Genomic DNA, 26,648 nt, shown 5'->3' with positions numbered 1-26,648 from the left:
ACCCTGGTTCATGTATGTATTAGTGTTTTTTATTCTCATTGCAAGATTCCTAGGTCAGGTACATGTAGTTAACTCTTAACAGGACTATTCCAATAATCTAGCTATTCGGAGTCTGTCTCTGAATCTCCAAGTATTATGTTCAGCTTTTATTGCTTATGCAGCAATTACATATCAGGTGCTGAGGTTACAAATTTGATTTAAGACTAAACTGTTTTTAGAAAGATTTCAGCTTATTAAGGGAGACAGAAGCATGAAGAATTAACTGCAGTACATTTTCATTAGTAATTTCATTGTGATAGAAATAAGCCCCAAGGGGAATACAAATGCAGAAAATACACCAGTTTTGACTACCAACTTTGAATAATGCCTTGAAGAGAAGGTAGCCTTGGAAATGTGCCCTAAAAATGAGTAGGAAGTCAGCATGTAGGAGTGGACAGTGAAAGACAGAAGAATCCAGCTCAGAGTTAACAGATTGCAATACTGGTGCTAAATTGTACATGGCCCTCACCTGCGTAAAACCGTCACTAACCACTCCATTCCAAATGAAAGCAGGGGTAGTCTTCTGCCTGATGTTTTTAAAGTATGTATTTCAAAAATTACTATTCTTGCGGTATGGCAATACCTATGTATCAGAAGAAGATACCATTGAAATTAGAATTTGTTACTCACAGTTGCCAAGAGCAGACATCATACTGTTTTCATCAGGGTTTTATCCAGAATTGTATTGCATCACTTGTCTGGACGTGGTGGCTCAGCTAAGTTGATTGATAGCACCAGCCGTCATACCACAGCAGGCAGGGCTGCACAGGAATCATGGGGGTAGGTTTGGGGGCAGAAAGAATGAGGAGGAAAGTGTGGATAAAACCCATTACTGCAGTTGTCATGAGAAGGAACTGGTGAGTATGGGTAAGCAAGTTTAAGACTGAGAGGCTAATTTTGACTCTGGAGTGGTGGGGCACCTCAGAGTTGGTTCATACCTACCTAGTCTTTGGATAATCATGGCATGGCTATTTTTGGTAGAGTATACGACCAGATGGAAGATGGGGTTGCAGTAGGCAGATGTAGTCTCCAGATTGGTTGGTTTTCAGATGAAATGTACCCTTTCAGGCAATTCCATAACTATCTGCAGATACTGTTTAGCTTTGAGAGGGGCAGTTTCTACAGTTGATGATGCCCCAGTTGCTAAAACATCAGAATAAAAAGTCAAGTTTAATACACTGGCATTCTATCCCACTACAGCTTTCCATTCTGCTTCCACCCGCTTCCACAGCTGGAGAGTATCCGGCTGGTTTGACTCTCACTTGCTTCCCCCTTACTACAGATTTGTTTTATTTTCTGGTGTTAAATCACCTACCTTCAAATCATCTGTTTTTTTTTCCCTCATTTCGTTACATGTTGTCATGATTCTTCCCTTTTTTCACCTTTTAATAAAAGATAGAAGTTTATACTTAATTATGACAATAATGATTGATTTTGTGACTCCGCCTAAGACTGTTCTACTTTCAATTGCTAATATATAGCTTGTTAGAATTATAAGACTTTTGATTGCCCTAGAATGCACAAAGTTCTGTAAAAATCTTGCTTAAATATTATAAACTGATACATTTAAATAAAAAGAAAGTGCCCCTCCCCCAAAAAAACTTCTTTATGATATCCTCAGAGTTTTGCTTGGCATTTTTTAAACATTCTATTTTCTAGATGGACTGTAATAATGTTTTCCCCTGGTCTTTCTCATGGGAGCAGAGGCCAAAAAGCCCAGGCCATCTTCTGCTGCTTTCCCAGACACGTTAGCAGGGAGTTGGATTCAGAGTGAAGGAATCATGACTTGAACTGTTAAATATTTGGGATGCTGGCATTTCAGAAAGCAGCTTAATATACTATGCCACAATCCCAGTCCCAATGGTTGTATCCCTTTCAATCAACTTTCAATATGTTTTTCCAATTTCTATTCCAGTCAATATATTACACTCACATATTTTTACTGTTGCTTTTCCTCACCTGTGAACTCAGATGTAAGAATTCCAACGAAAACATCAGCATGATTTTAGTATAAGGTAATTCACTATTTGTCAGTGCAGTTTGGTAACTACAAACAAACATGATTTGAAAAGCAATTTGAATAGTCAATCTACAATCAAAATATCTTAACAGTTAGCCTTGTGGGACAAAGTCTTGCAAGAAAGGGAAAGTCAAAGCAGCTTCTGGTGTTGCTGCAGAGCTGGAAGTTCAGAGGAATGCTCTTGTTGGGGCGTTGGCCTGGCCCAGCAGGGTCAAGACGCCTTTGCTTCTGGGTTCCATACCCTGATGCAGCTCTTGATTTTAGCTTCTGATCAATGCATGTTCCGGAAGGCAGCTGTGATGGCTTAAGTGACTGCAATTATGCAATCCACTTGGGAGACCTGGGTTCAGTTCCTGGATCCTGTAATTGGCTTCAGCTCAGCTCTGGCACTCTGGGAGCATTTGAGAAATTAACCAGGATGTCAGAACTCTCTCTCTCTCTACATTTCTCAGTCTTTCAAATTAATTAAATTGAATAATTTTTTAAATATGAGATGAAATCTTGGTTTTTCTGAAAAGGAAATGGAGGATATATTCCTTGCTGCATCATTTATGTATTTTCTTTTTAAATTGTTGAATTGATTTTGTTGAGGGAGGTCAAGTAACATGTTTCACCATGCATCTCACTTTGATTTATAGATTTTGTAGTTGTTCTAATAACTAGTTGTTTGTTACAGAGCTCCAGGAAAGACTTGATAAGATTGAGAGTTCACTAGGACTTGGTTAAGTAATTGGGAGGAGGCGTTGTCCAGCAGGTGCTGATGGTATAGGGGATTGACTTGCTGTTTTAGTTACCTGTATCCCATATATGTACATGTATGTATACATGGGATACAGGTAACTGTATAACTTGCTTGTTCAAGTCCTGGTTACTCCATTTCCTATCCAGTTTCTGCTAATACATTCTTGGACGAAGGACATTGTGGGCAACTATTTGAGTCAGTCTTACCAAAATAAGAGACCTGAATTGAGTTATAGGCTCATGGCTATGAGCCTGGTCCCAATCCTGGCTGCTACAGCCATTTGGGGAGTGAATCAGAACAGGGATGCACTCTCTTTCATTCTTTCTCACTTTTTTGCTCTTTCAAGTAAACTTTTTTTTTAAAATGTAAATAATCAATCACAAGAATGGGAACATTGAAATATATAAAACCTTTTTAAAGATTTGTTTACTTATTTATTTGAAAGGAAGAATCATATCATAGGATAGAGAAAGAGAGACAGAGGGGGAGATCTTTCATCTGCTGCTCAATATGACTGGGGCTGTGCCAGGCCAAACCCAGGAATCCTGAGCTTTTTCTGGGTTTCCCACATGGATCTAGGCACATGAATCATTCTTCACTGCTTTCTCACGTGCTGTAGCAGTAGGGGGTGTGGGTGGCGGGGAGGGGGGCGGGGAAGGTATGGGTTGTAAGTGAAGCAGTGGGACTTAAACCAGTGCCCGCAGACACTGCAGGTGGCACTTCAATTCACTAAGTCACAGTGTCAACTGCAATACCAGTAAGATCTTTGTTATACCGTTACATACATTCGGGCAGGGATAAAATAGATTCCACTGAATAGTTTTAATTTAAAAATAAATTTTGCAAGTACACGATGAGTAACTGCTTAGCTATGCAATGAGCCTGCTGTTTGCTCAGATAGCACTTGCCTAGATAATCTGAACATAAATGAACATTCTAAGCAACTGGAAAAGGAAGGAAGAAAGATAATAAGCTTTAGCTGGGGAGGGGCATGTGGACTTGTTCCTGCTCTTGAAATGCAGCTAAATTTTCATGGGAGGTTTTAATACTTGCTTGAGAATGGAAGAAAGGTCCCAGAAACCTTGTTAAAATTTCATCAGTCCTGGGTCATTTTAACCTTGGAAGATAGTAAGTTTAGAAGCAATTTAGTCAATGAAAGAAACGATTGTTTATTTCCTAGTGCATGTCTTTAATCAAGAGCTGTCACACAGGCATTTTATTAGAACTCAGGAAAGTTTACTTGGTGGCAATAATTGGGGAATATTTTCTAAAACAGAATGAAGTAACTAGACCCAAGAGAAAATATATGTTGCCATCAGAAATACATTTTTGCAGGAAAACAAATATGATTAGTGGAAATGAAGACAGGTAAGGACTATCAATATATTTATTAGTATTTTCTAAGTTTTTCTCCTTCATTTTTCAACTTGTACATGTGACATAGGCCTTTTCTCCATTCTGATCCAAATATTATCTTATGTTTATATTGTGTTTATCTCCCCAAAGCTCAATTGTCTATCTCTAATGCATTAATTTGATCAGCCATTTTATTAAATGCTCCAGCAAGAGCTTGGAGCTGGGTTTGCCTTAGGTCCACCGATTATGCAGTGCCCTCCTTCGTGGCACAGGCAAGAGGAAATATGGGTTAGGATATTGCAAGTTAGAGTGCAGGTCCACCTTTGCTTTCAGCTTTAATGTATGGAGATGTCTCTAACCTATAAAAGATTACCCAGCTTGCTAATTAGCCCTTGCAACCTTTGATGTCTCTGACTTATATCTAGTGAATTCCTGTGTATTGAAGAGCACAGTCTGTGCAGAGTCAAAGGCCGTTTGCTTGACTTGAACTTCTCGCTCCTCCAAACCACCATTTACTCTGTTCAGGAAGTTGTTTGCAGAATTTCATTTCAACAGATGTATCTCTTCCAGTTTTTGCTTCAGAGAAATAGAATTAAATGAAAAAGAAAATCCTTTGAGGTAGAAAGGGATGAGTTTGGGATGGAAATGTTTTTGTGCTTCCTTCAGATTTTTTGGTGCATCTTTGATATGCTTAAAAACGTGTGCTTCCCATGCATCCATAATTGAATGAAATTAAACTCAAATAATTGCCTTGGATTCTTTGCAGAGTGATCTCTCTACATTTCTCATTTAGTCAAAAATTGATTTTTAGAAAAGTGAAGTAGACTAAAAGCGAAGCCTGCCTTTCAGAGTTCTCAACACCTTCAACATTCTTCCTAGGCCCTCTTAAAGTCTTTCAACTACTCCTATCTGACTATTCTCCCTTTTCTATTTCCTAGATCTACTTCCTCCTCTGCTCCTTTGAGTTTAGGTAAACTCTATTCTTCTCATAAGATAAATTAAGAGAAAATTCGCTGCATATAAGAGTAATTCATCTTTAACAATAAATTGTGGCCTGGCGAGGTAGCCTATTGGCTAAAGTTCTTGACTTGCATGCACCGGGATCCCACATGCGCTCCAGTTCTAATCCCGGGTGGCCCCGCTTCCCATCCAGTTCCCTGCTTGTGGCCTGGGAAAGCAGTCAAGGACGGCCCAAAGCCTTGGGACCCTGCACCCGCATGGGAGACCTGGAGGAAATTCCTGACTCCTGGCTTTGGATCAGCTCAGCTCCGACTGTTCTGGCCACTTGGGGGGTGAATCATTGGAGGGAAGAACTTCCTCTCTTGTCTCTCCTCCTCTCTATTTCTAACTTTGCAATAAGAATAAATAAATCTTTTAAAAAAACTGAAGAACACATAACATTTATAGAATAATTTAAAACATAATATCTATACTTAAAATTGTGGATATGATTATGTTGATAATAAAAAATAACAATTTTCTTAAAAGCTTCTGTACAGCAAAGGAAACAATTACCAAAGTGAAAAAGCAACTAATAGAATGGGAGAAAATTTTTACACACTACGCAAGTGATAGGGGACTAATATCCAGGATCTACAAAGAACTTCAGAAACCCAGGGACAGAAGCAAACAAACCAACCAACCAACCAACCCTCAGTACTATGCCAATTAATTCCATAACGTTATAAATTGTTGCTGATGATATGTTCGAGCTTTTAATTGATCGGGATGATACTCTGCTGACTCTACCTTCAGACCAGAGAAGGTCTCCCTAGGAAGCCGTTGAACTTAACTGGACAATAAGATGCTGGACTCTATGCTTGGTATATGCTTGCAATGAAGAAATCTCAACAACTTAAACTGTGGTTATGCAACAAGGTGGAGGAATCCACCATGGGGGAGGGTTTGGAGAGGGGTACCTATAAAAATGTGTCACATAATACAGTGTAATTAATAAATAAATTAAAAAAAGAATGTATTTGAGCATTATAAGGTATCTGAATCCATGCTGAATATGTCAAGTCGGGGATAGGGATCAATTCCTTTTTCTGATTTATTAGCTGACTGAGGAAAGCTCATCCAAAATTTAAAATGCTGACATTCTGCCAAGCATACACCCTTCAGAAAATTGATAAAAAAATATTTTGTTTCCTTAAGCCAATTTTAAAAGATTGTATTCAAACATATTGATTTGACTTTACAAAAATGTTTTCTTTTTTTTTTTTTTTCATTAAAATGATAACATTTTCTGGTTTGTAGTTAAAAAAAAAAAAAACAACCCTGTAACAAAATGGACAAAGGAAATGAACAGACATTTTTTTTAATTATTTATTATTTAACTTCATTAATTACATTGTATTATGTGACACAGTTACATAGATACTTGGGTTCTCCCCACCCCTCCCCAAACCCTCCCACCATGGTGGATTCCTCCACCTTGTTGCATAACCACAGCTCAAGTTCAGTTGAGATTCCCACATTGCAAGTGTATACCAAACCTAGAATCCAACATCTTATTGTCCAGTCAAGTTCAACGGCTTCTTAGGTATACCCTCTCTGGTCTGAAGACAGAGCCAACAGAGTATCATCCCAGTCAATTGAAAGCTCCAACATACCATCAGCAAAAATTTACATCATTATGGAATTAATTGACATAGTAATGAGTAACCAATATGTTAAAGGTAAATGCGAGTTCCCAGCCACCTTCTGTGACCACCTCACCTACACTTCAATTTTAGTTTATACACAACATATAACATTCAAAACATAACATGTTATACATAACATCATATCATCTTAAATTAAGGCAAACATGTGGTATTTAACCTTTTGGGATTGGCTCATTTCCCTTAGCATTATGGTTTCCAGTTTGGCCCATTTGGCCACAAAGAACTGCATTTTGTTTTTTTTAATAGCTGAGTAGTATTCCATGGAGTAGATGAACCATAGCTTTCTTATCCAATCCTCTGTTGATGGGCATTTTGGTTGCTTCCATGTTTTTGCAATTACTGATTGTGCTGCTATGAGCATAGGAGTGCATGTTGGTTTCTCATAAAACAATTGTTCTGGATATATTCCTAGGAGTGCTATTGCTGGATCATACGGTATGTTGAATTTGAGTTGTTTGAATATTCTCCATACTGATTTCCATAGAGGCTGTACCAGCCTGCAGCCCCACCAGCAGTGGAGTAGGGATCCCTTTTCCCCGCAACCTCGCCAACAAGTGTTGTTGGTGCTTTTATTTATTCATGTGGGCCAGTCTTACTGGCGTTAGGTGGTACCTCATTGATGTTTTAATTTGGATTTCTCTTATTGCCAGGGAACTTGAGCATTTTTTCATATGTTTATTTGCCATTTGGGTTTGTTCCTTTGTGAAGTGTTTGCCCATTTCCCGTGCCCATTTCTTGAGTGGCTTGTTTGTTTTGACATTTTGGTTGTTTTGTAGCTCTTTGTATATTCTGGAGATCAGCCCTCTATCACCTATGTCGTGTGCGAAGATCTTCTCCCATTCTGTGGGTTGCCTTTTTACTTTGTTGATTGTTTCTCTAGCTGTACAGAAGCTTCTTAGTTTGATGAGGTCCCAATTGTTTATTTTGGTCTCGATTTCTACTGCATTTGGAGTCTTTTTTAGGAAGTGAGGGCCTACCCCTAAGTGTTGCAGTGTGTTTCCAACATTTTCTTCCAAAAGTTTGAAGGTTTCTGGATGTAGGTTTAGATCTGTTATCCATTTAGATCTGATCTTAGTGTATGGTGAGAGATGTGGATCTATTTTTTTGTTTCTGCAGGCTATTAACCAGTTGTCCCAACAGCATTTATTGAACAGACCTTCCCATTTGCCTGGATTGTCGTTTGTCTTTTTGTCAAAGATTATTTGGCTGTATCTGTGTGGGTTTCCTTCTGGTGTTTCTATTCTGCTCCATTGATCTTCCTCTCTATCTTTGTGCCAGTACCACGCTGTTTTGATAACCACTGCCCTATAGTATGTCCAGAGGTCCAGAACTGTGATTCCCCCTGCTAACTTCCTGTTCTTCAGGATGGTTCTAGCTATCCGTGGTTTTTTGTGCTTCCAGATGAACCTTTGGATCATTGTTTCCAGTTCCATGAAGAATGTTTTGGGCAATTTGATTGGGATTGCGTTGAATGTATATATTGCTTTTGGCAGTATAGACATTTTAATGATATTGATTTTACCTATCCAGGAGCATGGGATGTTACTCCATCTTTTGAGGTCTTGTTCAATTTCTTTTTTAAGTAGTTTGTAGTTTTCTTCAAATAAGTCTCCTACATTTTTGGTTAGATTTATTCCCAGATATTTCATACTTTTCTCTGTTATTTTGAATGGTATCTTGCTGGTTAAGTCTTTTTCCATCTTGGGGCTGTTCGCATACACTATGGCTGTTGATTTTTGTTCATTAATTTTGTACCCTGCCACTCTACCAAACTCTCGTACAAGTTCTAGCAGTCTCTGTATTGAGTCTCTTGGCTCTTCTACATAAAGAATCATATCATCTGCATATAGTGAGAGTTTGACTTCTTCGTTTCCCATTTGGATTCCTTTGATTTCTTTTTCTTGTCTTATGGCCTCAGCGAGTACCTCTAGGACTATGTTGAATAGTAGTGGAGAAAGTGGACATCCCTGTCTTGTTCCAGATCTCAGTGGGAAGGGTTCCAGCTTTTCTCCATTCAGTATGATGCTGGTGTTCGGTTTTTCATATATGGCTTTAATTATGTTGTGGATTTTTCCATCTATGCCTACCTTGGTTAGGGTTTTTAGTAGGAAGTGGTGTTGGATTTTGTCGAAAGCTTTTTCTGCATCTATTGATACTATCATGTGATTCTTGTTTTTCAGTTTTTGGATGTGGTGTATCACATTTATGGATTTGCGAATGTTGAACCATCCCTGCATTCCAGGGATGAATCCTACTTGATCTGGATGAACGATCTGTCTGATGTGTTTTTGAATTCTGTTGGCTAGGATTTTGTTGAGAATCTTAGCATCAATGTTCATCAAAGAGATAGGTCTGTAGTTTTCCTTCTCTGTTAGTTCTCTGTCTGGTTTTGGGATTAAGGTAATGTTGGCTTCATAGAATGAGTTTGGAAGGGTTGCCTCTTCTTCTATTGTTTTGAAGAGTTTGTAGAGGATTGGGGTCAGTTCTGTTCGGAATGTTTTGTAGAATTCTGGAGTGAAGCCGTCTGGGCCTGGGCTTTTCTTTGTTGGGAGGTCTTTAATCACTGATTCAATCTCTACTTCAGTTATGGGTTTGTTCAGGTCGTTTGTTGCCTCTGGGCTAAGGTTTGGCAGGTGGTAGAAGTCTAAGAACTTTTCCATTTCTTGGTGATCTTCTGATTTGTTGGAGTACAGTGCTTTGTAGTAATTTCTAATTATGGCCTTAATGGATGCGGTGTCTGTTGTTATGTTGCCTTTTTCATCTTTGATGCTGTTAATTCTTGCCTTCTCTTGTTTTTTCTTTGTCAGTCGAGCCAGTGGGGTGTCTATCTTGTTTATCTTCTCAAAAACCCAGCTTTTTGATTCATTGATTTTGTGTATGGTTTTTTTTATTTCTATCTGGTTGATTTCCTCCCTTGTTTTGATGATTTCTTGTTTCCTATTGTGTGTGGGGCTCTTCTGCTGTTGTTTTTCCAATTCCTGGAGGTGTGTGTTTAGTTCCTGTATTTGGCGCCTCTCTTGGGCCTTGACATGAGCTCCAATTGCGATGAGTTTACCCCGTAGCACTGCTTTGGCAGTGTCCCACAAATTTTGGAATGTTGTGTCAGAGTTTTCATTTGTTTCCATTAACTTTTTGATCTCATCTTTAATTTCTTCTCTGATCCATTGTTCGTTTAATAGCATATTGTTCAGCCTCCAAGAGTTTCTGTATTTCCTGCGGCATTTTGAATTGCTGATTTCCAGCTTCATTCCGTGGTGGTCTGAGAGGGTACATGGTATGATTCCTATCTTTTTGAAGTTATTTAGGTTTGCTTTGTGTCCTATCATGTGGTCGATCCTGGAGAAGGTGCCATGCACTGCTGAAAAAAATGTATAATCTGTGGCCTTAGGGTAAAAAATTCTGTAAATGTCAACCAAGTCCAGTTGTTCTATTGTTTGTATGAGCTCTGTTGTTTCTTTGTTGAGTTTTTGTTTTGTTGATCTGTCTATTGTTGTTAGTGGGGTGTTAAGATCACCCACTATTATTGTGTGCATATCTATGTCTCCCCTTAAGTCCGTGAGTAATTACTTCACGTAGCTAGGTGCGTTTGAATTTGGTGCAGATATGTTCACAATGGTAATTACTTCCTGATGGATCAGTCCCTTCACCAATATATAATGTCCTTCCCTGTCCTTTTTGATGTGTGTCAGATTGAAGTCCACATCATCTGAAATTAAGGCAGCTACCCCGGCCTTTTTTTCTCGTCCATTGGCATGAAATATCTGTTTCCAACCTTTCACTTTCAGCTTCTTCGAATCTCTTCTGGTTAGATGTGTCTCTTGTAGGCAACAGATAGTTGGGTGCTGTTTGATAATCCATTCTGTTAATCTATGTCTTTTGATTGGTGAGTTCAGGCCATTTGTGTTAAGAGTTAAAATTGAGAGGTTGTGATTTTGCCCTGCCATACTTGTTTTTGTGGGTGTTGATATCTGTGTAATTGCCCTTCCTTGTGTGGACTTTAGTGGGGAGATCTTCCTGTTTGCCATCTTTGCTTATGATTCACCTCCTTTTTTTCTGGATTTAGTGCATTTCTAAGGAGATTTTGTAGAGCTGGTTTTGTGCTGGCATATTCTTCTAATTTCTCTTTGCTGTGAAAGTATTTGATTTCGTTCTCAAATACGAATGAGATCTTTGCTGGGTACAATATTCTTGGTTGACAGTTGTTCTGATTCAGGATTTGGAAGATCTTTGTCCATTCTCTTCTTGCTTGTAAAGTCTCTTCAGAGAAGTCAGCAGTGATCCTGATTGGTTTTCCCCAGTATGTGATCTTTTCTCTGCTTCGTACTTGTCTTAGGATTCTTTCTTTGTCTTCGTTGGAGTGGAACTTGAGCACCATATGTCTGGGTGAAGATCGCTTTGGGTCATATCTGCTGGGAGTCCTCTGACCGTCCTGGATTTGGGCTGGGTTCATGTTCCAAGTGTTTTGAAAGTTTTCCTGTATAATTTCGTCAAGCACCATTTGCATTCCTGACTCTTTTTCCGCTCCTTCAGGAAGGCCAATAATCCTAATATTTGATTTTCTGAGGTTGTCTTTCATTTCTTGTATGGTCTTTTTGGCTTTGTTCAGACTTGTCTCCAGCTGTTTAATGAACTGGGTATGTTCGTTTTGTGTGTCTTCCGTTTCAGAGATCCTCTCTTCTGCTGTATTTGTTCTGTTGGTAAGGCTCTCAATTTTGTGCTCTAAGTCAAGGATTTTACTTTTCATTTGCTGTATTTCTGAGTCTATGTGGTTCTTGAATTCCTTGAAGTCCTCCCAATTCTTCTCATTGTCTCTGACATATTTTAACATTATTTTTTTGAATTCCTTGTCTGGTAGATCTTCTATGTCTTCATCTCGCATCTCCGAAATAGACATTGGCTTTTGATTCTTTATTGGTAGGGTGTTGGCACTCTCATCTGGATCATTACCTTTTCTGGTATTTCTTCCCATTGTGTTAGTGTTTCTTTTTTGAGAGACCTAGGCACCAGTGTGCTGAGGGGTCTCCAAGCACTATCCTGTAGAGATCGGAGTCTGCAGGCGTGGAGTAGCAGGGTGTGGGAATTTTCAAGGCACTTTTGGTGCGTCTCCAGAACACTGGACCTCAGGGCGCCACTTCCAGGGCCCAGCGGATTCAAAGCGCACTCTCAGCTCATCCCCTACAGGTATGCTACCACAGGGCATGGGGGAGTGAAGGCACTCTCTGTGCGCGCCCCCTGTGCGCAGGATCACAGGGCTCAGAGGATTCTAGGTGCTATCTCGGTGTGTCCCCAGTGCCAGGGACTGCAGGGCGTGGAGGTTCCAGGTGCTCTCTGGGAACGCCTCCTGCACGCGGGTCCGCAGTGCTCTCCTGGTTCGTCTCCCAAGCACGGGACTATAGGGCGTGGGGTGTTCCAGGTGCTCTCTGGAAGTGCATCCTGCGCAGGCCACCCACCCCAGCGCTTGCAGGGGACCGACCGCCCCAGCGCTAGCACGGGACTGCCCAGCCCAGAGGCGTGCTTGGGTTCCTGTGAGATAGCACTGCCCAGCTGAGTGCCAGACCACGAAGGCATGGGGGAGTATTCAGTGTGCCTTTTGCCTTTCTCCCAGACACTGTTTTGGCAGTTTCAAGGCACTCTCCTGGTGTCTCTAGATGCTGGAGTCTGGGGGGGGAGGGGCGGGGAGACGTGCACCAATTGTGTTCAGGCTCTATGCATGCCCCGGGGGGCCAACTCCCGAAGCCTCCAACCAACCACTGTCCCCACCCAACTCACTCAAACCTCAGGTTCTTGCAGTCTGCCTCTTCCTCTGGTGGGAACCCTAGCCGCGGGTGCGTCTCCTGGCTACTGCGTCCGTTGCTGGTCCCAGCGGGTGCAGGCGGCTGGAACCTGGAGGCTGCGGCTGGAACCTGGAGGCTGCGGCTGGTGCAGGTCCCGGCTGGGCTTGGGGACCAGGGTGAGCAGATGCCAGAGGGTCCCAATCACCGCCGGTCCTCACAGCGTCTGCGGGTAGGTCTGTGGGTCAGTCTGCGGGTCGGTCTGCGGCTTTCAGCGTCTGCACTCAAAGGTGACTCAGCAGGTCAGGAGCGGAAAGTCGTCTTCCCTGCCCTTTGTTTTGTTTTGTTTTTCCCTGGTTGCTCTTCCGAGTTGTGTGGATTTTTTTGGTTCCACACTGTCCAGGGAACTTCACGTTCTTCTCCCTGTAGTTCTATGCTGCTCCACTTACGCTTTTGTCGCATTCTAGCCCTCTCTGTCTGTGAGCTCTCTCACAGTCTTCCTCCTATGTCGGCCATCTTGCGAGTCTCCCCGAACAGACATTTTTCAAAAGAACAGATTCAAATGACTAACAGACATATGAAAAGATGCTCAGGCTCCCTAGTCATCAGAGAGATACAAATGAAAACCACGTTGAGGTACCACCTAATTCCAGAGAGAACTAACAACACTTGCTGCCGTGAATGTGGGGAGAAAGGCACCCTGCTTCACTGCTGGTGGGAGTGTAGGCTAATCTAATACAACCACTGTGGAAATCAGTATGGAGAGCACTTGGAGAATTGCAAATAAATCTGCCATATGACCCAGCTATCCCACTCCTAGGAATACACCCAATAGAAATGAAATCTGCATATGAGAAGGAATCTGTAATCCTATATTTGCAGCAGCACAAGCTACAATAGCAAAGACATGGAAACAATCCAGATGTGCATCCAAACAAGCGTGGTTAAAGAAATTGTGGTACATCTGCTCCATGGAATATTATTCAGCTATTAAGAAGAATGAAATTATACTATTTACAACTAGGTGGTCCCAACTAGAGACTGTTATCCTCAGTGAAATGAGTTACTCACAAAAGAACAAATACCATATGTTCTCTCTTGTATAAGGAAACCAGCATGGAAAGTGTAACTTCAATAATCTGATTCATACTGATTTTTTTGTGTGCTTTTTTGGCTGTATTCCATGTGTTTTGATGCTTTTTTATTTCAGTTTTATTTATTCCAAATACTTTCTTTTCTCTTGTTGAATTCATTGCTGGCTCTTGGGTTACACGGTGGCATCATTTTTCCCAAGAGACTTCTGTGTTTCCTTTTTGTCACCCATGTGTTGGTTACTCAGTGGCGCGTTTTTTCATGGTGCTGTAATTTGTTGTTGTTGATGTTGTTATTGTTGTTGCTGTTCTAACTCATACCAGTTGTTGACCTTGTTTCATGACTACTCAACTATGGAAATGTATAGTGGTGGAGTACTGGGGTCTACCATATCCAAATGTGGGGGTATAATGCAACATGTATCCCTGCTTCTAGACGAAAGATGGATTCACAATGAAACTGATGGACATGTGCATACAATTGGATACTAGACTGTCTGAAAGTGTCTGTACCAGCAATGTTGGGGCACACTTAAATAAGAGACTGATGGAATTATGATTCCTTATGAAGGACTATACCACTATAGTAAAATGGGAAAATCTGTTGGGGGGTGAGTGTTTGGGGGAAATTCCCGTCTATATAAAATTGTACCACATAATTCAAAAATTTAAAATAATATATATTTAGCCAATTTCTTTCTTTTGTTTTTTAGTTAACTTAAATGCCTCTTGAGAAACTGAAAAATTGTAGTCACATACCATATATGGTCCCTAATTTAGAGTGACAGTAGAATTAATTGAATGTATACATCTTTCTGCGAACTACCTAAGCACAGTGCTCAATTGTAAAGACAAAGCAGTCAACTACAGAAATTATTACAAAATCATAATTGATGTCAATTCAAAATAGAATAAAGTGATGTCACCAATATCTGTTTCAATTTTTAAGAACCAGTGAAGAAAATTAGAAGTAGTCCCTTTCCAGTGCCATTGATATTTTTGCCATATATATGAAGCACACATAGAATCCTAAAATAAAAACATGACAGATTTGCTGAAATCTACATTTGCATTAAAATATAAAGACAAAGCACATTAGCTATAGTTGTTCAAAACTATGTCTATTTTATAGGATGCTTGATTTCATTGCACAATGTAGTTAAGCTTGTAAAGATTTTGTTACTACATGTTTAAAAATAGTCTTTTCTGTTCATATTCCAATGTTATCTGAGACTAAGAATTCTGATTAGGAAGTGATTAGTTAATAACCTTCATTGTTTTTTATTTATTCCAGGATTCAAGAAAGATTCATAAAACATCACTGCATAGTAATGCAGCTATTACAATGATTTATTTGGGGAAAAATGTGCATCTCTCTTGTGATAACTCTGACTTCAGAGATGAAATAAAAGTTTATCAACAGCACTGTGGTGGGGAGAACCTTTGTGTCTACAAGGGCAAGCTACTTGAAAAAGGTACATATAAAATGTGAATTTGTTTAAATTGCCTGAAGTTGACGCTATAGATAAGCTGTTGTTGACATAATATCCAAACGACTTCAATCACTTTATGAAATTATGCATATCCAGGGACTTATAAACCAGCTGCCTAAAAGTAAATCTAGATTTACTGCCGCATGATTGAAACTGAAGTAGCAATTACTCTTGCAGTTTGTGGAAGAAAGATTTGGAGTGATTTAACCTGGTAACAGATTAATTTGGGGATAGAGATAGATATATGATCATTCAAATATTGCATGAATAAGCTGTCCCCCAAATTACAATTTAACTATTTAGCTTGCCATAGTGAATTATATCATGCATTATTCTAAGAGGAAAACAGCAGATTGGCAATTCATTTTTTGGAGGTATGCTGAGATAAAATCACAAATCCAATAAACTCCAGGGTGAATCACACCTAAATAACTTGGTTTAAAACTTGGCTAAATGGCTTTTTAGTACATTTACGCTATTACTTGCTAATAAATCCATGCTTGTTGGCATAAGATACCTTCTATATTCAACACAGGTTTTAAAATAATGTATTGTGCTATCTTTCTTCAGTTGTGAGTTCTGTGGAACAACAACGAGACGAAGGTTTAAAGGATTGTATTTGCTACTTTCTTGCTTAGGAAATGGTTTATAAAGTCATGCTATATTTTGTCAATTAAGTTAAATATTTAAACTTGGGTAAGCTTCATATAACATTTGGAGATACACAGAGAACATATAACATTGGGGATATACAGATAATTTTTACTTTTTATTTTTGTCCTTTCTGCGTTCCCCGCTTAGTCAAAAAGAGTGACTCTATGGGTAGAAGTTTGGCCTAATGGTTAAGCTGCTGGTTAAGATAACTGAGTCTGATATCCAAGGCCCTGGGTCCCATGCCCATCTCCAGGTCTTATTAGCTTCCTGTCAGTGGAAATCCTGGCAAGCAGCAATAACGGTACACACTGTTGAGTTGTTGCAATGCTCATGAGAAACTTTCGCTGAGTTCCTGGGCTCCCAATTGTGTTCCCAACTTCTGTGTGCATTTGGGAACAGGCAGCAGAGAGGAGCATTCTGCTTATCAATTATCTATCCCTTTCTCTCTCTCTCTCCCTATCTCCATTCTTGTTTCTACCTCAGATTAGTAAATAAATATGTAAAAAGACTAACAACTCATTCTTTATAAGCAAAATACCTCAACATAACATTGACTGTTAATTATAATAAGTTATGTCCTTAAAAAGAAATCATAGCTGTATGTCTAGGAATTATATACTTAAAAAAAATCCCAACGTAAAAATTGAGTGTGTGCTTGAATTTAGTTTTAACTTAAAGTAAAACAATGCAATGTTTTATCATGCTAGGAACAACTTTTCTCACTTTGTGTGTTTGGTGGAAATTTACTATGTCTCATTTTGAGATAGAATGCCAGAGTGCTTCCCCTCTAGTTAGTACAAGAGGAAAATGAGAGCAGTTTGGAGGCAGTGCAGCTTCCTATGGTCTCACATCCAGCTCTGGATACACTTAAGAGCAGACCCTGGACCACAGACTGGGAACAAAACTTTTGCTCAGTCAGTTCCATGCTGCCCCAGTTACCTTACTCTCAACAGCAAGAAATTTCAGGAAGATGTGAACTCATAATCACGGTGGCATAGATACATGCATTTATTTTTTAAGTATGATTCCAGTTAATATTTTAGGTGAATTGCTGAAATTAGCTATAGTCAAAATTGGAATTAACATCATGAAAATTTTCCTGGGCTTCAGATCACAATTTATTCAGCAAAATGCATTTATTATGTGTGTTTGACTGCTGGAAAATGTGATAGAGAGAAACAAAATCCATTCTTCAGTGAGGCTCAGCTGAATGATTCTGTGCTAGATGAGAAACCCTGTGTGCTGAAAGTGCAGTATCAACAAATCTGGGAGTCAGGCTGGTACTTGGCTCAGAGTTAGTTTGCACACACATATTGAGCCTCGGACTTTTTTGTGATGGTGCTTGGCAGTCATGAATAATAGGGTGGAATGAGGATTTGAATAATTGAATACTGTCCACACAATAATTTTGTTTCGGCTTGCCCTTGGTTGCCAGGAAAGTAATTGTCCAAAATTGAAAAGTTGGGTGTCTCAGAGTTGACTTGTGCTTCAGCAATCTTAGCAATTTAGTTAGACTGAAAAGAATGTGCCCTTTTTGAAAATCAAAGCTGTGCATGATTCAGTGAAATGTGGATAGGTTTTTAGAAGCTTTTTGCTAAAAAAAGAATGAGGGCATTTAACGTTGTGCTTGGAGCAGTAAACTCATTAAAAAGTGGCATTTGTTAATTTGTCTTGCTATTTTATTAGAAATAACAAAATCATTTAGGAAAGTGGCAACTGCCCCTTTTATTTTCACAGTAACTCATGATGTCTTGCAGTTTGATTTTAGCCTTCAAACTGCAAGTTGATTGTTTACTATATACACCTGTGAAGACTCTGAAGATTTTCTGCTGCTTGTACACAGCATAATTTCTTTACCAGCATGTTAGTTTGCCATGTTTATCTTTTAAAACAAGACAAACTGTGGCCTCTGGGGGCTAATGTGGAGCAAAGTACAATGTTAACTTTTTGCCTGGCCTGCTTTTAATCCCTTCCTTTGCTGCTTAATTTTCTTATACCTCCATAACTTCCTTCTTTTATACTCCTCTGTGCAATCCTCATTAGTCCCCCAAAGGTGGTCCTTCTTGACCTTTACCTCACACACACTTATTTTGCCCTTTCTTGTGCTAAATTCTTTGTCCTTTTTTTTCTGCATTTAATAACTGACATCTTAGCCATCTTTTAGGACTCAGATGGAGGCCCTACAGCCTTCCTAGCTGACTTTTGTTGTTTATCCCATGGCCAATACCCTGAATTATAATAATTAAAAAAAAAAACCTGAAAAAATTTATTTTAACTCTGATTTATAGTAGCTGGTTTTTATTTATGTATTTTATATATTTATCATTTTAATTTTTAAAAACAGCTTATTGAGGAATAAACAACATGGCTTTGCTAAAAGTGCATGATCAATCATTTTTCCGAATTGTACAGAGTTGTACAATCAGTATCCAAGATCAGTATTAGGATAACTCATGTACTCATTGCAGCTAGTCCTGTTCTCATAGCCAGCCCCAGGAAGCCACTGATTTGCTTCTATAGCATATTTTTTTTTGAGAGGCAGGCAGGCAGAGACAGACAGGCACACACATTCACACTCACAAAGAGCCAGCTCCCATCTGATAGCTCACTTCCCAAATGCCGAGAATGAGCAGAACTGGACAATGCAGAAACCAGGAGCTAGAAACTCAACCCCCCAGGTGAGTATTAGGATGTAGTCACCGAAGCCATCATTTCTGCCTTCCAGTTTTTGCATTAGCAGGAGGATGGAGTCAGAAGCTGCTGCTAAGGATCAAGCCTATATATGCCAGCATGAGTCTCAATCAGTAGGCTGAACATTTGTCCCAAAGTCTTTGAGAATGATGTTTTTGTAGTGCTTGTATATCCCTAATCTCAATACCTGAAATACAAACTGTCTCAAAATCTGCCATTTTTGAGTGTTGACATGATAAAAGCTTACAGATTTTGGAGATTTTCAGTTTGTAACTTTCAGGTAGGGATTTTAAGCTAATAATTGGTATAGTGATATTCCCAAATCCAAAAATACCCCTCCAGAATCTGAAATATTTGTAGTTTCAAGTATTTCAAGTATGAACTATTCAGCCTCTATCTATTATAGGTGCTCTCTTCTTATACTGCTGAATATATTCCACTGTATGCTTAAGCCACGCTTTCAAAATCTATCCTTGGTGGATGGACATTTATTCTATTTCTAGTTGGGGTCTATTAAAATAATGCTATTCTGTGAACATACAGATACAAATTTTGTGTAGGACTATGTTGCTTTGCCTTTTAATTCAACCCTAGATGTGATCCCATATCCCTTTTGCTTTATGTGCATTTTTTTGTCACTGTTTTTGAAAACTGGATATTTCAGCTAGTGCATTATACCTACAATGAACTGTGGATTCTGATGTTTTCCTATCAAAAGTTACCTTTGTTCCTGATTTGAGTATGTGTGAGTTTTGTTGCTTATTTAGTAACTTATCTAGAACAGATCTGTGAAATACAGTCTTCATCACCCTGGTGGGCAGTTAGGAATGTTTAACAAGATTTTTTAAAAATTATAATTTCAGTTTGCTTAGTTTGGTAATCATCATTGATTTTTTCAGAAATTAGGCTCAAATGCTCAGAGCCAGCAGAGCCTTCACCACGTGCCAGTGGAAGTGTTTGTGTGTATGTTAATTTCCTGGAGATGATGTAACAAATGTCTCCCAAATTTGGCCTGAAACAACAGAAATTCCTAAATCTCACAGGTTTAGATGCAGAAGCCCAAATCAAGGGGTAGACAAGCTCAAAGGGATGCTCTTCCTTGACTGCGGTCCTCTAGTGGCTATTGATGGTCCCTCGTATTCCTGAGTTATGGCTCTATCACCCCAATCTCTGCTTCTGTTTTCACTTAGCATTCTTTTTGGGTCTCTTCTTCCAAGAGCATCAGTCATTGGCATTAGGATGAAACTTTCGTTTAGGGTGACATCCTCTAGATCCTTCACTAACCATCCTTGTGAAAATCCTATGTCGGCAATGCCCGTGTCGCCCTGTACCCCGAGCCGAGTGGAGGGACTAGGGTTACAAAAAGACAACACAAGACAACACGCAGTGGGTCATTCTTGTAAAGAGAATGCCGTTTATTTGAGGTTAGCCTGCCTCTTTTATAGTCTTTCTAGTTCCTCCCAGTATTATCCCAGTGCTCAAGCAACTCCTAAGCTCCCCTGGGGGCATCTTAAAAAAGGGGAAGCAGGGAAGAGGAACTTGCAGTCAAGCCAGGGGCTGAATGTATCAGGCCAAGATTGCCCATCCTGTTACCCCTTAGAAACAAGCTAAGCTGTGGAGTTAACCCTTGGGAGACTGGGGCCTACAATCCTATTTCCAAATAAGGTCAAATTTTGAGGTTGGAAGAAGTCTTGAATTTTTAGAGGAAACAATTCAACCCACTACAGTGGAATCAGAAAGGCATTCACAGTTTGAGTAATTTGTAAATCTCTTCCAAACTTCCACCACACTATCTTTTGTTTGCTCTGTGTATGTGTAAGGGGTTCTGATAGACTGAAACATGAGAATAGTTTTGGGTCATTCCCATCGATGCAGTTAACAGAGATATGTGAAGAGTTCATTGAATGTCACAGTGACTGCGTTAATACCTGGATCTTCCTGTATAATTTTGGGTTAGTACACTGGCTTGTTGCTAGCTCTAATTAGAGCAATAGTCTCAGGCTAGCAGAACCTCTGGCCTTCCCTGTTTAGCTTGCTTGAGAGGTTACTACTTATTACTAGCAAAGCCACATGTCAAAATTTTTTTGTCTTCTGCTCCAAGTCAAGTCAACCGCACTGACAGTGAAGCAGCTGCTTATTTATGGCCTGCCCTAGCCAATTAGAAGTGCTGTGAGGAAACAGCAGCAGGGGTGAGGCATGAGAGCAGCACCAGGCAAGGATGCTGCAGAATCCAACTGCTTTTACCTAAAGTTCAGTAATTTTTCATGAATAAGTGCTGCTCACTTTACATCTTCAGTCTGTTTACAGAGACAATATAATGGGAAGGATGGATTTGGTGACCTCACTGCAGAAATCTGGTGTATTAATTTTCCCTCTCCTGCTGAATTAGAGCTTCCTGAAAGAGGATGTGCCATGCAATGCTTTTCCAGTGTACTTATTTTCCTTTAGTGTCATCAGCAGCACTACCCATTGTCAGTGAATAACACATAGCTACACTTTATAAATATTACAAAATGTGTTTGGATATCATACATTATATAATCTTAAAGATTGCTGTATGAAGTGGGTACACTGGTGCTGCCTTCTCACACATTCTCATTTTGTGAGAATGCTGAGATACTACAAAGTCAAATGGTTTACAGAGAAACATTCCACTAAGTGAAGAATAAGGCACAGACTCAAACTTGATTTATGAGCTATATTCTTTCTATTTTCTTGTAAAAAAAAAAAGCCTGGTTGGGAGATGTCATTGCATGTTAAAATACAAAATTAGAAATAAATAACAAAATATTAAAGATAGTATCAATTCTTATACAGTAAGATTGAAAAAAGGTGGATGGAAGGAAGTGGAATATAGCTGGGTATATGCTTGAGCTATGTGGACATCAAATAGAAAGGAGTCACATCTAGAAGTTGATTTTCTCAGCATTAGATTGACTTCATGATTTCTCTGGATTAGGTGTTTTGGGGCACAATGGTACATCAGAATGGATAGCATGACATGAATGCAGGATTTGAATCTTACAATGAAAGCAATCAGACATACTCATCACCATTTGAGGCATCCATTTATCATGAAGGCAAATGGGCTTGTGTCTTGGACACTAATTTTCTCCAGATTTTCCTTTTCTTGTTATTTTAATTCCTATCTCAAATTGTAAGGTATGAATGACAGAATTACTTTTTAAATAGTTTGGGCATTTGGAATAAGTTGCATCTGATTCAGAATTTTTTTTTGAAGAAAGGGATAAACAAATGATATTTAAAGATGTTATCAAGGAAATAAACAATGAAATGATTTATATTGCTTATTGTTTATCAAAATAACAGTTCCTTAATTATTTTCAAGGGGCATGTGTGTGATTTCTCTGGGATTTTGTGAAACAGAGATATATACACGAGCCTCATCTCCCCTGGAGTTCACAAGCATGCAGGGCAGCACACATCAGGTCATGGATTCTGAAGTCGATCTTGGGACCAGTAGCATTAGCATCATCTGGAAGCATCTTAGAAATGCAAATTATTGTGCCCTGACCCAGGCCTACTGACTTGGAAAGCTAAGCATGAAGCCCAGTAACCTATGGTTTAATAATTCCTCTGGCTGATTCTAGCACATAGTTAAGTTTCAAATTTCTGCTGCGGCTATACTTGAATCTATTCTATTATGTGCAACAGTAGAAAATGCATGTACAATTGAAAGGTAGAATTGGAAAAGTCCAGAGAAGGTTTTTCTGTTTTCGTTTTCCGTTTTGAAGGAAATGATACTAAAAGTGTTCCTGAGAAACAGCCTTCTGAATTGTTCTTTAGAGAATGTTTTCAGATTCAGGGTTTATGATTTGCTAGTTAGAACCCTATCATAAACATTTAAAATAGTTGGGGTTGATTTTATGGTACCTCAAGTTAAGCTACCCTGTGTGTGGTGCAGGCATCACAAAAGCGAGTACTGGTTGGAGACCCAGGTGTTCCACCTCCCTTCCAGATCTCTGCTAATGTGCCTGAGATATCAAAGGATAGTCTGAGTTATTGGGTCGCTGCCACTTCTTGGGGTTTAATCCTGCCAGCAGGCCCCAAGGTCACCAGGCGTCAGGAGACAATGTTCTTCAGCCAAAGAACCACCAGAGACAAGCTGGTGAGGCATATCTGCATTATTATGCATAAGTTATAAGTTTCAAAGTTTAAGGAAGGGGGGAGGGCAGGAGGGCATCATCTGGCAGCCTGTCCAGCCACCAAAGACACTGTAATTGACTAGAAGGCATGTTTATTTCCTTTGACCTTCTGGTCATGTCAGAGTTCAGGTTCATGTGGAAGCTGTGCCTCAGGTCATGGGAAGGTAAGCTCTAAGCCACTCCCACCAGATGCAGGTTATAATAATCTTCAAAATCAAGTATAGTTTTCTATTAATGTACATTTGTCATGAACCTTTTGCAAACTACTCATATCTTTGGCACCAAAACAAGCATCTTTCTTTACTATAATTGTTATGAAAGGCAGATTAACAGATGGTGAGAGAAAAGAGAGTGAAAGAGGGTGAGATCTCATCCCCAAGTACCTGCAGTGACTGGGACTGGGCCAAGCCAAAGCCTGGAGCCAATGACCCAATCCAGGCTGCCCATGTGGGTGGCAAGGACACAATTACTTGAGCATTTTGCTTTCCAGGGTCTGTATTAGCAGGAAGCTAGATTCAGAAGCCAGGATTGGGCATGGAACTCAGTCTCTGTGATAGGGATACATATATCTTAATTGATATCCTTAACTACTAGTCTAACCCTACTACCTCACAGATTTATCCTTTAATTCCATTTTCCTATAAAAAATGTAAAAAGTCACTTTTTGTATCTATATGTCAAATAGTTTTATAAAGATTCAAAATATTTGTTAAAAATGAGAGTAATAGAATGTGGTTTTAAGACTGAAAGTTCTCAGATGGAAAGATGCTGTTAGAGCCCAATAGTGTATTTATCTCATGGAAAGCACTAATGTAGATGGTATCAATCCAAAGATTTGCTTTCATTGATGTATTTCTTTCTTTCTTTCTAATTCCAGAAACCTTCCAATTTATTTCCAAAAGGCACCATGGTTTTCCCTTCAGTCTTACCTTTTTCCTGAATGGAATACAGGTGAACAGGCTAAGCTCCTGTTGTGAATACAAGCATCGAAAAGGTTCCAGACTTGGAGGCAAACGAGGCTACTTTGGAATTGTGTGTGTGGAGAAAGCATCTCCTTGCTACAAGTATGGAGTTCAGTGTACTTTGGTGGAGGGCAAGTTTTGCCATGTTTTCCTTCTTATGTTTTTATTAATATGATTTTCTGTGACATTTGTTGAGAAAAATCAGTATAGAGAAATATCCACCTACATTAAGATTTACTTATTATAGTTTTGAATATATTTAAATCGTGACATAAATCAAATGAGCAAATATACTCAGAGACAAAAACTGATGATGTCTTAAATTCTGTCTCACTTTCTGTTTCTCCTTCTCTATATTGCTTTTAATTGTTTCTGAAATGAAGAAGAGAGCAGTTTTATTCCATCCCACCCCCTGTCCGTTTAATAATTTGTTTTGAACTAACCTCAGATGTTTAACATTTTGTTTTTACTGGGAACATTCAAAATTCTATTAGCTTTTTAAAAATACTGAATGAATTATTGTCAACCATTATTACCCACTGTGCTACCGAACATTAGGGGTTATACCTCCCACCCAGGTGTACCCTGGAACCCTTTAACCACCATCCCTCTGTAACTCCTACCCTACAGCCTTCTTCAGTTCTGGTAAACACTATTCTAGTCTTACTTCTGTGAGATCAACATTTTGGCTTCCACATATAATGAACATGTGTGGTGTTTGTCTTTCTGCACCTTATTTCACATAAAATAATACCCTTCAGTTCGATTAATGTTGCTGTATGTGACAAAATTTCATTTTTTTAATAACTGAATATTTCATTGTGTATAAAAATTCATCACATTTTCTTTATCTGTTTGTCTATTTATTCCGTATTTTGGCTTTTGAGCATAGTGTTGCCAGGAAAGTGGGATTTCTCTTTGACATACTTACTTCATTTTCTATCTGTTGATTTCTGTTTTTGTTACCTACATGTTCAGTGTCATGTCTAAAAATTCCTTGCCAGGAGAAGGAACCAAAAGCATTTTCCTTGTATTTTATTCTAATATTTTCATAATTTCAGTTCTCACATTTAAATATTTAGCCCATTCTTCATGTATCACTTCAATTTCCTTATTTGAAAGGCAGAGTTATGAAAGAGGGAAGGAGAGTGAGTGAGAGAAACCAGAGAGAGAAAGGAGGAGAAAACAAAAAGAGAGAGAGGGAGAGATTGAGCTTTTTCTTCTGTTTTACTCTGTAAAGGGCAAAAATGGCTGGAATGGATGAAACTGAAGCCAGGATGCAGGAGCTACAAACAGGTCTCACATGTGGGTGACAGGGTCCCAAGTGCTTGGCCATTTTTTTAGAGCTTTCTGGGATACATTAGCAGGAAGCTGATCAGAAGTGGATCAGCCAGCATTGTAACTGTGCTTACATGGGATGCTGACACTCAGGTACTTGCATAATTTGCTGTGCCCCAATAATTGCCCCTGATTTATTGATTTTAGCAATTTTTAAAATGGAGTTTCCAGGTTTTCTCTATGTAAACTCAATTTATCTGCAAACATTGGAATGAAGCTTTCATGATGTTAGTTTTAACTTCATCAGCTTTAATTCAGGACATTTCATTTGAAATCACTAGTCTTGCTTCCAGAATTGCTTTTATTATTTTTTCCCAATATTTCTCATGGAGATTTGACTAATATCAAAATATAGGCATGAATCAAGCAAAGTTTCTGCCTCTATGGAACGAATTCTGATAGAGTAAGGTCAAATAACGTATCAATAAGCCTATTAAAATATATATGAGATGGTAATACATGTGATGAATATGATACAGGGTAAGAGACATAGGAAGTTAGAGGCAACAGAAACACAGAGGAACTTCGTTTACAAAGGTTGGACCAGTTAAAAAGCATGAACAAGAAAGGCCTCTCCGATTAAGAGGTAGTTTGAGCCCAAATCAGAAAAAATTTTCTTTCTCCAAATAAATTTTCAGGTAGAGGAAAAGAATATCTAGAGGGTATAAGGTAGTGTCATGCTTGGTGTATCTTACCTTACATGACCAGTGACAAAAGAAAGAATGAAACATTGGCAAGAGATGAAGTACTAGAGACAGTAGGGTCAAGCATGCCTGCAAGATGCCTGCAAGGATGCTGATTTTTATCTTGGAGTAATAGAGAGCCTTGAAGGTAAGTTTCAAGTGATGATATAATCATTTGATTGTGGCTCTTACGGCCAAAATAGATGAGTGTTGTTGGAGAATATGTTGAAACTACTTTAATACAGGGAAGAGAAAATGATGGAGAGAATTAGAAGTGGTTGGGTTATAAGGTTTTGAAGAGGGAGCTTCTGGCACTTACTGAGGAATGGATACAGCGCTGAAAGTAAAGAGCAGAGTCAAAGACGACTAAAAATTTTGACTTGAGTAGTTGAGACAATGTCCAAAGTAATATGTACTTAAGATAGAACTGTGGAAGAAGCAACCTTGAATGGTGAACTGAATGAGATTTTGTTTTGGATACACTGAGTTTGAGACATTGGTGGGATATACAAATAGATACATTAAGTAGGCAGCTGAATATGTAAATCTGGAATAAGGTGAGAAGTCCAGAATGGAGACAGGAATTTGACAGCAGCTTTTGTATGGGTAGTATTTAAAGTCATGGGATGGAATATAAAGCATAATAATTGAATGTAGATAGAGAAGGATTATGAGTAATGAGCTCCATTTCCATCTCAGAGGTGAAGGAGGTGAGAAGGAAAGTCAATGATTATAAAGAGAACCCAGAGTAAGATCTTGGAAAGGAACAAGAACTGAAGGATAAGGGCATGGTTAACCTGTTCGAATGTGTGGATAGATCAAGAGGGGCTGAAGTCTGAGTATAGCACTGAACACTGATTAGGGGGTATATTGATTATTGGGGATTTTGGCACATGATCTTGTAGTGCAGTACGGGTATAAACTTGAGTGGAATGATTTTCTATTCAAATTAATTAGAAAAGAATTAAGGCCA

At 39.1% G+C, this 26,648-nt stretch overlaps 1 protein-coding gene across 1 annotated transcript in view; it reads left to right on the top strand.

Annotated features, from left to right (window-relative positions):
• The window catches only part of ERICH3 (glutamate rich 3), a 91,082-nt gene that overhangs the window by 9,787 nt on the left and 54,647 nt on the right, over positions 1 to 26,648 (top strand). Inside the window, exons 4-5 of the mRNA XM_058681246.1 lie at positions 14,983 to 15,163; positions 23,570 to 23,756. Of these exons, the coding sequence (XP_058537229.1) occupies positions 14,983 to 15,163; positions 23,570 to 23,756 (368 nt within the window). The remainder of the gene's footprint in view (positions 1 to 14,982; positions 15,164 to 23,569; positions 23,757 to 26,648) is intronic.

Source organism: Ochotona princeps, chromosome 2 (assembly GCF_030435755.1).
Source record: "Ochotona princeps isolate mOchPri1 chromosome 2, mOchPri1.hap1, whole genome shotgun sequence".
NCBI lineage: Eukaryota > Metazoa > Chordata > Mammalia > Lagomorpha > Ochotonidae > Ochotona > Ochotona princeps.
The sequence above is the reverse complement of the archived record's forward strand: the minus strand, read 5'-3'. Positions and strand labels throughout refer to the sequence as shown.